We start from the raw sequence: 15,935 nt of genomic DNA on the forward strand, positions 1-15,935 counted from the left end.
GTACTTTTGAATTCTCACCTGCACTCAGTTGGACAGCTTACAAGTGACGGCATAGTGCTGAATCTTATTATTTTATGCGCTTATATCGTTCTAGATAGGTCACCTGGTGGTTCAAATGACCCGTAATTTTTTCTATATGGGCCTGTAGTCTATAAAGAAGTTTCACTTCAAAAATACAATATCAGTTGTAGGTGAATAGATAACTAGTTGAGTTCAGTAACTCCTTTATTAATCTAGGTGTAATTTGAGAAATTTTGAAAAAATTAAAAATATTCGATCACGAAGCGGGATTCGAGGTCGCGTCTTTTTGCCATACCGTAGCAACGCCTAGCCTCAGCTACCCGTGATTCCGCCACAGAAATCGAATTTCTTCTACTCTTTCGGTTTTATGTGCCTCAGGGGCACCCACGCCATCTATTGAGATGGTTAAGAACCATCACAACCAATATGAACCATTATTTCAATGATTACAATATTGTATCGATGGAACGCGGCCTTTGTTAAATTTCATTTTTTGTTTTTTAGCATTGAAATGAAATAATTGAAAATATATAGGTGTAATTTATTCAATTTTATCCCTATAACTGAATGAATAGAAGACATTTGCTGATAGTAGATGGATAGTAAGACAAATCCAGTAACGAGCAAAGACTTTTTATTCTTTATTTATACGAGTAACTAACTGTTTGTCCAGGCTTCACCCTTAGTACATAGCCTATGATATAAAGCCTCAATAGTGAAAGAATTTTTAAAATCGGACCAACAGTTTTTGCGTATAAACGTTACAGACACACAAAAGTAACCTCTTTATGATATAAATAAATAAACTACAAATTGAATATAATAAAGTTTACCTATATGTAGATATACAATAACATTGAGTCTTCCAATATATTAACACTTATTAACACCCCACCAAATACAGATAAATAATTTGTAAATGCCCCAATCGATAGATGCGTTTTGGGGTCGTTGGAGCGAAACGCAACTTAATATACAATAAATTATTCGTTACGGTAATATTGGGGTGCTATGTTCACATTCACCCTATAAGTTGAGATAAATGTCCAGAAATTTAGATAACAGCTAATACTATATGGTATTTTTGTCCATGCTTATAATACGACGTATGTTCACTTCAACCCGAAACTTCAAAGTTTTAAAGAATAACCTTAATTTTTACTATACATATATTTCTCTTTGTACATTCGTAATATTCTGCCCTTAATTGCGTAAAAAGGCGTTTTAAAGGTACACAATTCAAAAAATAGATCATCGTTTAAAAAATTGACTGAGTAATGCCAAACTCTATAGTAGGCAAATATATAGTGGCATTTCATATTATTACAACCCTACCTACCTATTATCTCGCAATATTGCCAGTCTCCTTATATTGTGTTTCCTTATATTTTGATCTATAAATTTCATAAACGCAATGCTTACGAACATTTGCATTCAATTAACAATTTAAATATACACATGATTTTGAAAGGACCAATTATAAATTAAAAAATAATTATTATTTTTAAGTTCATCGACCCGGACGTAATCAGTCAAATGGTGACAACTGGCGTCATTAATGAGACGGTTCGCAATACGTTATAAAGATTGCAAAAATATGTTATTCTTAAACCATTCATAATCTCGTGCGGAAAGAAAATCCTTCTAACTGTCCTATCCTATCCTATCCTACTATCCTATTATCCTACTAATATTTATTTATTTATCCTACTAATCCTACTAATATTATAAATACGATACGATGTGTGTGTGTTTGTTGCTCTTTCACGCAAAAACTACTAAAACTATTGCAATGAAATTTGGTACGTTGGCAGCTGGACAACTGGAATAACATATAGGCAACTTTTAGACCCGATATTCGTACGGGATACGGACTTACGTGGGTGAAACTGCGGGGCGCAGCTAGTACTTATATGAAGATTGTTTGTACGGGAATACTTTAAGGTTTAAGAGGATGTGAAAAATCAGAGCTTTGTAATAATAATAGTAATATCTCTTCATTTGTTCTTAATTTGTATAGAACAAACTTCGATGCCTTGTAGTCAACCCTTTACAAGGTGTAGATGACTTAAGGAAATCTCATATCATGAACAACTCCTACTAACTAACTTATATGGATAAGTTGGTATGGAGTTGAAGACCTTTTTGACGATGCTTAAACTCGTGATTATAAGTTTAAGTTTAATGAATAGCTGAAGTTTGTTTAACATATTCTAAGGGACTATGCTCACAAAGTTAAATAACACTTTATATTTTCACATACCTACACAAACAATTTTTCCCACCATTTAGAAATTAAAGACTTTTTAACGGATTTTAAACGCGATTATTTCATTATATGATTTAATCCGACGTTTCGAACACTTTACAGCGAGCGTGGTCACGGGGACACTAACATGTTACATGTCTTTGTCATACAAAAATCGTTGTTTGCGAACTACCTGCACCCATTTTCCCACCATTTCCAACATCAAAACACCTTCGATGTCTACCACCTACCACCTTACCGATATGGCCTATTTCCTTCTCCTAGCCTTTCCCAGTCCATTCCTTCTTTCCATTCATAAATCCTTTCCTCATCCCTTATCCCTTAAAAGCGGGCAGCGCATTCTCAGAGGTCTAAGCTTCTGCGAATGTTCATGGGCGGTGGTGATCGTTTACCATCAGGCGAACCACCAGCTCAGTTGCCCGCTCTGACATAAAAAAAAAAATTACATGGTCTCACGACAACTGTCGAACGAAGTCGCGGGTAATGTAGGTAGGTACAGTTGATAAATATAATTTCACATAACCCGGCGCCAGTCGTACTGTAGGTAATCGAGTGGCCAGACCACCACTTATACGAATTAAATCGATACGATGTTTTAGCTAATAGACGAGTTTCTAATTGAGCGATAGTACCCTAAAATAATATCTTTACTCGTGTATTTTTGGAGTCAAATTAAATTTATAATGGACAAAAATGTATAAGGATCTATCTTAGGTGTATTTGGATTTTGGAGTTAACTTTGATTTATTCGTAAAATTCATATATAATCGCATCTTTATGTTAAACCATTAACGTAAAACTTTGTATGAAATATAAACTATAAATAGTTCCAAAAACACAAATAAACTTGTTTAATATTGCACTATAATTTATTCTGCGCAGTTGGCTTTGATCGTTTGCTCGAATTCGGTCAGGAGGACATCATCGTCAGTTTTCGCAAATAAACAAAAGGCCTAATATGATCATGTAAATTCTAACAGCTATTTATAGAAGCTTCTGTTAGTTGTAGAAACTAACAGATAAAAACTATACTTACGAAGAATATCACATTAGACATTGCAATGGAAATACCAAACTTCCGATTACTCCAGGCTTATTACTGAATTTGACAACCTCTTCAACGTCATAAACGTTGAAGCAATCAAAGTGTAAGAAACCCTTTCTGAGTAAATTTATTCAAAGATGGTTTTTGTCTGTCAAAATCCACTCGATTGATTTTAAAATTATAACATTTGAAAGCCGCCTTTATCAAGTAGCACAGATGAAATTGTTATCATCTATTATTATTTATCAAACATTTTTAATAAAATTTCCTAGAAGCCAATGAACTTATCCAACAGGGTCAATGGGAGACGATTGCTCCTTAATTGTGTTACCTTTTCATATTTCTGTTCCTACATTACCGTTGATTTACTGAGTCCTTACCGACCTGTTTTGTATCATACAATTCGCTGCCTCAATTTCCCTATCTCCGGTCAAATAAATTTAAATATAATTTATAAACAATAAATATATTTCAGGCAACCTGATAACCACAGTAGCACTACTGATGCACCCGAAGCTGCGCGGCCACGTGACCACAATGTTCGTGCTTTCCCTGTGCGTCTCTGACTTGCTCTTCTGCAGTATCAACCTGCCACTGACGGCCAGTCGGTAAGTTATTTAGCTTAAGTCATTTTAAATGATGAAAGTTATTTAAAATTTTTTGTGTCCCTGCCTACATACAGTCTCAATTATAATTCTTGTCTACAAATAAGGTCATTGACGTCCCCAGGAGGTCGAAATTGCAATGGAACTAAATGGCAACGATTTCTTATCAAACTCAAAAAAAAAATCGTCAATCAGTTGAAAACCCACCTAGTTACTGATATCAAAAGCAAAAAAAAAAAACAAAAAGAACTCAGTCGAATTGAGTCGTCCTTAATGTTTGAGACGTCTGTTGAAAATATCCGAAATACCTACACACAAAAATCAGATCTTCATAGAGCAATACAGAATTGCTAGAATCTGCAAATAAATATGCACTTAGTATTTAATATATGTCATTAAATACAAAGTCGAAATTAAAATATGGGAAGACAGGTAGTAGCAATCGATACCATAACCAGCAAATCCGGCTGTAGTTTGCCGTTTTAATAATCATTTTAATGTTTTATATTTAAATATCACTATATGCGCATACGCATGTAAAATAATGTCCGTATGAACCCAATAAGGCAGTCAGTGGGTTGCTCGCTCATTTGATTTTAAAAATGAATCAACATAAATATTAAAATAAATGGTATTTTTGTTATCCTATATTTACTTATTACCTGTGTCAAAATGGTATCTATTGAACTTCATACAATATTTGACAGGGGAAAAGGTTTCGTAAGTAGGTCTATGTTTAATTATGAAAACGGCATACAAAAAATACATAATAATTAGACACTAGCTGTGACCCGCGGTTGAAACCGCGTAAGTCCGTATCCCGTAGGAATATCGGTATAAAAAGTGCCTATGTGTTATTTCAGTTGTCCAGCTATCTACGAAGCAATAGTATTATTATTCACCAATAGATGTCAGGAAAAAAACACGAATAATACACGAATATGACATTTTCTAAAAAATATTCCTAGCTAGATCGATTTATCGCCCCCGAAACCCCCTATATACTAAATTTCATGAAAATCGTTGAAGCCGATTCCGAGATTCCAATTATATATATATATATATTATATATATATATATATATATATATATATATACAAGAATTGCTCGTTTAAAGGTATAAGATATAGTTGTAAATTGTCATAATTGTAAGTGACTAGTGTCTTTTTGTTCCGTGATAGGCATAAACATCAAATGAATAAAACGACAGATGATACTGCGAGACGTATTGATCATAATTTATACTAGTACTTTTTGCTAGCAGCATGAGCTCGGCTTCGCACGCTTTAAATTCAGAGTGACTTAATAGATTATCTATACTATACTAATATCAAAAAGCTTTAGAGTTTGTTTGTTTGAACGCACTAATCTCAGGAACTACTGGTCAGATTTGAAAAATTCTTTCAGTAGGTACCACGGGCGAAGCCGGGGCGGGCCGCTACTTATACATATGAGCCTTCCTATTGATTCACTTTATCAATTAAAACACCCTCATCAAAATCCGTTGTGTAGTTTTAAACATCTAAGCATACAAAAATACATAGGAACAGACTCGGGAAGCAACTTTGCTTTATACCTGATATGTAGTGGAATAAATTCCCTATATCCTATCAGCACAAGAATCATTCATACTCATAATCCAAACAAACATTGTTAATAACTCAATTGCGCCACGCTTCACGGAACCATGTGCATTCCATACAATGTGAAATTTGACGCGACCCGCGCATCTGTCGTGCGCGTGCGCCGCTATCAAAATATTATTGTTCATAATTGTTTCGACATGCGTTAAAACAGATAGATTAACTATGGTTTCTTAGTGTTTTATGTCTCTATGGTATATATGTGGGTGACGTTAGAGTCGGTTTTCCCCGTCTTTTTTTTTCACTTATTATTGATGTACATGGCATGTAACAGCGACAGAATGGGAAACATTAAAATAATAAAAAAAAAAAATACAACAAACAAATAAACCACACTAAAATCACTGGCGTTTCTGGGGAAGGAGGTGTCTAGGATACTGAAATGAAACCAAATAACAAATATTCCCTATGAAACAAAAATAAACAAAATTAAAAACTCTTCTTATAAATCTCTTATGTTAGTACTAGATTAGGTTACCAATTATTAAATATATTGAATTGTATTCATTAAATAGTATATAAGCAGTAGTGGCTCAGTGGAGAGAACCTCGGACTACAAAATCGATAAATCGTCTTGGTTCGAGACCGGGCGGGCGTGCAGGAAATAAATTGAAAAATGCACCACTGCTTAAAACGGTGAAGGAAAACCTCGTGAGGAAACCGGCATGTCCAAGAATCAAAAAGTTCGACGACATGTGACATCTGCCAACCTGCGCTTGGCCAGCGTGGTGGATTATGGCCTGAACCCTCATAGGTCGCCTATGTCGCAGCAGTGGGAACGTATCTGACATAAGCCTCCTATATATATGAACTGATGATGATGAATTGTTTATGTTTCATTCGACAGGTACATCAAACAAGAATGGGTGTTGGGACCGAGACTCTGCCAAATGTTCGCTTTTGTCTTCTATGGAAATGAAGCGGTATCACTACTATCTATGGTCGCTATCACAATCAACAGGTAAACATTTATCGCTTTAATTATTATACAATGTCAAAACTATGTGATAAGATTGAACGAATAATTATATATAACAAAAATTGAACTGCCTTCAAATTCGCAGAACTAGATCAAATTTTAATAGGACTATATAACAGGCACCAGCTTTCAAATAAAGAATCATAAAAATCAGTATCGGTATCCTTTTTTGAAATCGTTTGATAATTAATATTATACTAGCTGCGCCCCGCGGTTTCACCCGCGTCAGTCCGTATCCCGTAGGAATATAGGGATAAAAAGTTGCCTACATGTTATTCCACTTGTCCAGCTGCATACGTACCAAATTTCATTACAGTCGGATCAGTAGTTTTTGCATGAAAGGGCAACAAACACACACACATCCTTACAAGCTTTCGCATTTATAATATTAGTAGGATAGATATTTCGAACGATACATGGTACATATATTTATCTAAAATCGTTATTGAACACGGTCTCTCATAAACACATACAGATATTACAAAGCAGTACTAATACCAGTCTGGGAAAGTGATGGGGCTAGACGATTTATATACCTTTGTCCTTTTCTGACTCTGGATTTGGTACTGCTTTAAGACGTCACGATAATTAGAGACAGATTATTTTCTGCCTTCAACAAAACGTTTCGGCAATAAGATTGTTTTGGAAAAGGTGGCGGTATGCCCCCAGGTCACTGACATGACTGTTAAATTCATGAAGAATTACACAATATTTCACAACAGCTGATCAGTTACAATAAACCGAGTGATCATTATGACGATATTGTCGTGTCCTTTAAAGTTGCTCTCATAACAATAACTAAGTAATTTGCCGATGAAAAAACTAATTATGCTAAAAACTATTATGTTGCATACGAAACAATATTTTTCCTGAAAGTAAGCAATTAGTTCTTTAGAAAAGTATTTGTAACATTAACTACAAATCGGGTAAGGAAAAAGACATAGGCCTCCATGTCCTATCTTTTTTCCTTTCCAAAAAGTTGGCAAAACTTATTATTTGAGATGTAAGGCCTCTGCAACTGTTGACCAACCAGCTCCTTTGCCAACTTTCATTTAAAATAAAAATATTTATGGTTACCCCGGCTCTGCTCACGATTAATTAGGTTATTGTTTATAACAAACTAGCTGCGCCCTGCGGTTTCACCCGCGTAAGTATCCCGAAGAAATATCGGGATAAAAAGTTGCCTATATGTTATTCCAGTTATCCAGCTGTCTACGTACCAAAATTCATTGCAATCGGTTCTGTAGTTTTTGCGTGAAAGAGCAACAAATACACACATCCTTGGAAACTTTCGCATTTATAATATTAGTACGATTTAAAGATTAAGGTTATAAAAATAAATGTAAAAACATTCTGTGCAAGGATGCTTACCATCCATTCCTCTTTGTTAATGGCTTCACCCAGCAGTGGGTCTGCGCCGTTTTCCAGTGTAAATAGGAGTACAGGTAGGTAGGTACAGGAAACCGACATAACTATAAATAAATCGCATTTTAAACCTGTCGTTAAGTGTTTCACTCCTACCCACAGATTATAAAACCATACATAACAAAAGTGGAACGCTGTAAACGTCAGATTTGTTGAGGATTACGTTCCGTCCCACTCAGCACCCGGAAGGAATAAAACATAAGCAGTGCACGCAATAAAACGGGATTGCTTCTCAGTGAACAAGTGAATCGTAAAAATCTATTGGGAAAGTGGAGTATGGCCACGGATGAATGGACACTCTAGTGGTCATAGATTACAAATTTACAATACTAACGACCAGTTTCACAGCGTGGTCTGTTCTATTGTATCTGACAGACATACAGACAAATAATTTTTGTGTTTGTATATTTATAAGGTGTGTTTCTCTAATAAAAATAACAAAATAAAATATGCATGATGATATATGTCAACATGTGAAATAGTCAGATAGAAATCAGTGATATTTTAAGCAAGTGGCAAATTTAACTCTTTGATACGAATGTTAATATAACTGATGATAAATAGTGTTACTATATGAGAGCGTTATAGTTGTGAGGGCCTCGATTGAACTCACTCATATAAATAAAAAGTCATAAAACATACTGGCTTAGTAACAAGCCCTTGATTTTCGTCAAAATTCGGAAAGGTATTAAGGAAAGGAGCGAATACAAATGAATTATAATATTTCCATACAGTTTCAGCATTCACCAGCTAGCCTATACAAAATGGGTTTTATAAATTGAATGTATTTAAACTAGGTTTTCAAAGACAAAATAGACAATTGTTCCATTAGTTTCTGGAAAGTGAATTATACCGCACGTAAATATTGGCCTATTGTTTTGTAATATCCCTGGATGGGGATCCCTGTTAAACAGTAGAAGTATATTATTTTCATACAATTTCGAAACGAAAGAGAAGATGGCTACGACTTTTTATGGAAGCAGAATATGTAGTTTATATACACGCGTACGAAATGCCGTCAACAGGCCTGACATCATTAGAAATTGCTTTTAAGCAAATCAATTGTTCGATTTACGCACTAAGCAAGTTCGGCTAAAACAATTAACAATTAGCAAATAATTTATACAAGTAAGAAGTTTATGTTAGGTATGATTGATTTTTTTTATCAAATTGATAAATTATTTTATTTATATTTTTATGTCACAGCCGGCAATGGAGCTGGTGGGTCGCCTGATGGTAAGCGCTACCACCGCCCATGAACATTTAGAGGCTTAAGGTCCATTGCAGGCCTTACGCTATAATCGTAGGTAAAGTTTTTAAATTGTTTTCTAATGTGGAAGTCGGGCACGCTTTGACAAGAATTGGCCCAGCTCGCACCGGGGTAATACCGCACCCCCACAGAAGATCGGCCTGAAATAGTAGCAAGCTATTGTGTTTCGTACGGTGAGTGTGGAAGCCGCAGGCCCGTTTCCTTGTCCTCGCCCTTCACAGTCCACTCCTTCTTGCATCATTCCTACCCCCTAAAGCGGGCAATGCATTCGTAGATACTATATATTTTATACTCTTATATTCATGGGCGATCGCTTACCATCAGGCGAACCACCAGATCCGGTTCCCGCCATCACATAAACAAAAGAAAGTCACCTATACTCCGCAGCCCGATAATTCCATAATTTTGAATCAAATAAATCGAGTCCACATAAAGGGTCCCGCATATTAATTGAATACTAATTTCATTAAACGCTCCACTCGAGCACGAGAGGGTATTGTCCTCAAATTAATTACTCCGCGTTCAAAGGTTCAAGCAATATGGCCATTTGTTTGCTACGAATTATTTAAGTGTACAAGTATGATTCGTTACTATTTTATTGTACTTAGTATATTTTATGAATGCACAATCGATATTTATAAACCTACTTGGAAGAAACGAGGAAGTGTCTGGAACGCGTACATTTTTTGTATTATTTAGGATCTGATTGGACATTTAGAACTTCCGGATATAAAATATGCTTTAGCACGGGAGGAAATAAAAATTGTCAAAATCCGTTCGACCGATGTGAATTCGGAAACATGAATTCAGAAACTCCAGCTTTTTTTGAAGTCGGTTGACAATATATATTTACTAATGAGGAGAGCCGTTTAATCATTAGATCCCAATTTCTTCATTTTCATCAAATCCATAACAATTTTGAAAGAAGAAAGAAAGAAAAAAATAATGTTTATTTAACACCACCACATTTTTTTCACACACCACATTTTGCAGACTCTATTTTAAAGGAATGTTCATTCAGACCTTATACACCTATCAAGGATAGTTGATTAAAAATCAAGAGTCTATCTTACATCCTAACGAATATACTCTGTTTAAAAGCAAGTGAGATAAATAATTAGTTGTATCTAGGTACTACTTAAGCGTCTATTTTAGTTTTTTTAACCGATTTCAAAAAAAAAGAGAGTTCTCATTTTTACTCTATTTTTTTGTTTGTTACCTTCTACTGAAGTGATTTCTATAATTATTTTTATATTCGGAAGCTGGTGCCACCCATGTAGTCCGATAATAATTGTGTCTAGTCCTAAAAATTTAATGACGATTTGCTTGTGTTAAAAATAATTATTTAACCTTATTTATAATATTACAAAAAATAATCCGTTGTGTGCAAGCGTGCACATTATTACATCCACTAATGCATAACACCATCCGCTTTATGATAAATATTTTATAAGAAACCATAGACTAGTATTTTCTTGTGTTTGATTTTACGCGAGTAGTATACATTTAGATATTAAAAACTTTTTAACGGATTTTAAACGCAATTTATACATTATATTATTAACCCTACCCTACCCTCCGAACACTTTACAGCGAGCGTGGTCACGGAGAGTGTCCAATATAATGAATAAATCGCGTTTAAAATCCATTAAAAAGTTTTTAATTTCTTAACCATAGACTAATTGTTAGTTTAACTTCGCCATAATTAACAGCAATGTTTTAATACTGCTCGAATTAATTGCGTGCGATATTGGTAGACACACACTTACCATGTTCGCATGTCGAAACATCCATACATACTAACTGCTAAAAGTCTAATAGTAAGGAGTCTTACTTACTAGGTGCGCCCGCGGTTTCACCCGCGTCAGTCCATATCCCGTAGGAATATCGTGATAAAAAGTTGCCTTTATGTTATTCCAGTTGTCCAGCTATCTACATACTAAATTCCATTGCAATCGGTTCTGTATTTTTTGCGTGAAAGAGCAACAAACACACACATCCTTACAAACTTTCGCATTTATAATATTAGTAGTAAACTTAACTCAAAAACTGCCATATATTTTTGAAAATTTTTATATGTATCCGATATTCATAAACAATTTTTGGTAATATGATTTGTGTATATAAAGACATCCAAAAAACCGTAAAAAGCCGCTCAAAATCTTGTATAATGACTTAACTTAAAATTATCCTGTTTTATGGTTCCATTGCACTATTTTATTATCATAACGAGTATGATCAATAGGAAATCAAACACGAATCATTGATCCAATGAATGGCCCTCATCGACTTCCCATCAAACGAAAATCTGTGAAGTACGTGCTGTAATCATATCGATCGTAAAATGCTGTATATATAGGTATATTTATAGTAAAATAATCTTATGTTGTACTAAGTATAATGAAATAAAGAAAAACTGTGTTTTTTTATATGGTTAACGAACATTTGCTAACAGCGATTCTGTGAGCCACATATATGCAATGTCAATGTAAGGTATGGATAAATAAAGATTTTTAGTATCTATTTATTTATTCTTAGATATAAATCCTACTAATATTATAAATGCGAATGTCTGTGTGTTTGTTGCTCATTCACGCAAAAACTGCTGAACAGCTGCGCCCCATGGTTTCACCCGCGCAAGTCCGTCTCCCGTAGAAATATCGGGATAAAAAGTTGCCTATATGTTATTCCAGTTGTCCAGCTATCTACGTACCAAATCTCATTGCAATCGGACCAGTAGTTTTCGCGTGAAAGAGCAACACACACACACACACACACACATCCTTACAAACTTTCGCATTTATAATATTAGTAGGATATGTTCAAATAAGGTATTTACTTCAATCTTCAAGTCTGAATAATAATTAGTTCAAGACACTTGCATCAACTGGGAAATTAATGTATGAATTATGATTGGATTTTATAAAGAAATTAAACTCCTTTATATCTAACGCTATACATATGTGTCCAAATATTAATATCACGCTAACATATATCAGTGTATAAAAATCCAGCCGAGGTCGGGTCAGTAGCCGCAGCACAAAGATGCCACTGTTGTGAGCCCTTTAATCGTTTTATTAAAACCTTTTTATGCGTACCGGATGATTTTCAAGCCATTCGCTCGAATTACATCAATGATACACTGTTATGGTACTGGGAAATTATGTTTGGTTATCCATTTCTATTCGCTTCTTCTACTGTTAGATGTAAACCATGAAAATATGTTTTATTTCTACATACAGAATATACAATTTCGTATAACTGTAGTGAAATTTTGATAATTAACAAATTCAACAGAAATGTGTGAATGGAAATACATAAGTTTTAAAATATGCACAGTCAGCTTCGTAATTTTAGTAAAAATCATTCGAATGTATGTGGATCGTTTGTTTCGTAATGATTTAACTTATTTAACTTGAAATAGATTTAATAATAGTATATAAACATAGATTTTACCAAGAGGCGAAATTATCAAAACAATTTTTCTGCTCAGTTTGCAGAATACATTAAACGTGTTGACTTTTAAAGTAGGTTATGTTATTATCGACATCTTGATAAAGAAATTCGACCGAAGAATGATTTTTAGTTAATTTCCTACACCAATAACATCTTCAGCTTTCCCGAAGAGGGCTAAGTCATTCAACATAAACCGATAAAAATAAAACTCAAAAATCTTCCCGCCAATAAACGCACGAAAACAGACGCACACCAAATCCGTTTGCAATTTTAAATTTAAATTCTCGCAATCACTAAGCTTATCGGTATTAAAAAGCACTCGAGCCGTGGGAAAATGTCTGTTTATTGACGATAAGATAAGACTCATATAGTGGCAAGTGGCGTCTTCACCTCAATCTTTGTAATGTCTTTTATGTATGCGGAAGGGACGTGCTTCCACCGTAATTGGATGATAATAAAGCTTAATCTCTACAGTGCGTTTATGTAAGAGTTTCGTTACACAACGTGAAAATGCTTTGTGAAAGTGTACGCTCAACAGAAATACATACAGAAATACATAACAGAAATACACATTGTAGCTTAAAGCGTTAATAAAACTGTATATTACAAAACAAAATATCTTCTACTAAAGACACTACACACCCTGCGAATTCTAAAATGGGACCAAATGATAACAGTCTATCAGACATATACCGAATAGCGTCAAGCGGTTATAAAGTAGCAAAACCCAAATGAAAACAGTTAAATTCAGAACCCCCTCGTGTTTGTAAACATGAGTTGTATATATTTTATAGTTTTTGTGGAAATATACATTTTTAATTGTTATATTTTCTTTCATTGAAAATATAACTTGCAGCGCACTGTGCTCACATAGAAATAGCCATAGCGCGAAATTCCTATTATAGCTTAAAGCTTGAATAAAAATGTATTACAATACTAAAGAGTGGTGGCTCAGTGGTGAGAACCTCGGACTTCAAAATCGATAAGTCGGGGTTCGAGACCGGGCGAGCGTGCAAGAAATAAATTGATTTTTCAATTTATCTGCGCATGTAGATAACATCACCACTGCTTAAAACGGTGAAGGAAAAACATCGTGAGGAAACCGGCATGTCCGAGAATCAAAAGTTCGACGACATGTGACATCTGCCAACCCGCACTTGGCCAGCGTGGTGGATTATGGCCTGAACCCTCATAGGAGGCCTGTGTCCCAGCAGTGGGAACATATATGGGCTGATGATAATGATGATGACAATACTAAATAATTTCTACAAAAAATATCATCAACGTTCCTGGTGAGGCAGGTACCAGCGCAACTCTAAAAAGGGACCAAGTGGCAACAATTTTCTATCAAACATATAACGAATCACGTCAATCGAAGAATTGAAAAACCACGGAGTTATAAAGTATATAAAGTAACAAAACCAATAAGAAACCCGTAATTCAAAACCCCCTCGTTATTGGAAACATGACTTATTTTTGTATTGTTTTCAAATTATTCTTTTTATTAATAGGAATATAATAAAACAGCATTTTGATATCGTAACGTCTCCTTTCAGATATACGCTGATAGCATACTACGATATGTACTCACAAATCTACACCACAACGAAGATATGGATACAGCTCATCATGATATGGCTGGTCTCCTTTGGTCTTATGGTAAGTCTCTTAACGCTTCAGCATTATTTGGACCAGCTCGCACCGAGGAAGGTACCACAACCTCATAAAAGATCATCGTGAAATAGTGCTGTGTTTCGTTCAATGAGTGCTGGAACCTTTGGTACGATTCCTTCTCCTTTCCCAGTCCATTCCTTTATTGCCGTCATCAATCCTTATCCCTTACTTCTTTTAAATCGGTTACGTATTAATTTATAAAAAGCTCGTACTAACTATGGCTTAACTAATAAAATATAATTTCCAAATGGTTGCTTTAGGAAAATTCGAAAGTTAACTACCGAATGTATCAAACCTTTTATTTAGAGGTGGATAAATATTTTTTTTTTATTGTTAACACATCTAAACATGAATAAAAAAGATTCGTTTAAAAGTAAATCCCCCAAGGAATTTAATATACCATTAAACCCCCCTACACTATACCAAGCACATATACAACATTACCAGCACTACATGTTTAAATAAAAACAATACAAACCAAGCTAAAAGCAACCCAACTTGATTATGTCCGTTTGTATGATCTACGTTTCGTAGAACCGTCAGGATACACAACAGATCCATTCATATTGATATGAGTGAATAGGGACACCACACTTCCTGACATTTCCGGACAATTTCCATTACGTCTTTCTAAATAATTATGAATAATTCATACCACGGTGTTTGTCAATTTAATCGTGTTCATTACAAAGTTTTAACGTGACATTTAAATTACGAATGTAGCGGTTAACCGTGTAGTCTCTCTAATTCTTTTAAAGATTTCATAATAAAATTACAAAATGATTGTTATTAAAATCTATATTTAATATTATGCTAAAATCTGGAGCGTTTTACTGAACCGATCAATTAATTAAATTAATACCAAAATATGAGGGTTTAAGCGTGATCCACCACCCTTGCCAAATGCGGAACTTTTATGTCTCTGACATTCCGGTGTTCCTTCACCGCATCAAGTAGTATTATCATCATACAAACTGCATATCATACAGCGCAGAATTTGCATCACATATGCAAATATTATTAATTATACAAATTGAGAGAACTTTCTAACTTTCCCAAAGATAATTACTGCGGTACATAATTTCACATATAGCACGCTCTGCTTGCTAAACTATAACCGAATGTGTTAAATCACTGGTGGATTTAATAAAGTCATTGTAGCTTTCATTGTTCTTAATGGTGGTTTAATTGTAGAGTAATAGCGAAATTTGCATTGTATAATACGTAAAATGTTAAATAATTACGCTGGATTGTTTAATTAACAAAATATAATGTTTGCTAATTAGATAGCAATTTATTATAAATGTAAATAAATGGCTTTGATTAAATTTGAATTCTAAATAAGTATATTGTCGTAAATTTTAATTCAGTTTGTATTGTCAACTCAAACTACAGTCATCATATAATGCAATGCATTTTAAAGTTTACGTATTCAATCACTGGTTTATAGACTATAAAATACATCGGACAGAAGGCTGCATACAAATCAAATTAAAGTTAAACTTAAAATTTTTATTAAATATTCTTTAATTTATTTATTAACTTCTG

The 15,935-nt window shown here is 34.3% G+C and overlaps 1 protein-coding gene across 2 annotated transcripts in view; it reads left to right on the forward strand.

Annotated features, from left to right (window-relative positions):
* Positions 1 to 15,935, forward strand: part of LOC119840883 (protein trapped in endoderm-1) — a 39,686-nt gene that overhangs the window by 18,212 nt on the left and 5,539 nt on the right. For both annotated transcript variants that reach the window (XM_038367659.1, XM_038367660.1), the window contains exons 3-5: positions 3,811 to 3,943; positions 6,431 to 6,544; positions 14,270 to 14,372. In XM_038367659.1, the coding sequence (XP_038223587.1) occupies positions 3,811 to 3,943; positions 6,431 to 6,544; positions 14,270 to 14,372 (350 nt within the window). The remainder of the gene's footprint in view (positions 1 to 3,810; positions 3,944 to 6,430; positions 6,545 to 14,269; positions 14,373 to 15,935) is intronic.

Source organism: Zerene cesonia, chromosome 7 (genome assembly GCF_012273895.1).
Source record: "Zerene cesonia ecotype Mississippi chromosome 7, Zerene_cesonia_1.1, whole genome shotgun sequence".
NCBI classification, from domain to species: domain Eukaryota; kingdom Metazoa; phylum Arthropoda; class Insecta; order Lepidoptera; family Pieridae; genus Zerene; species Zerene cesonia.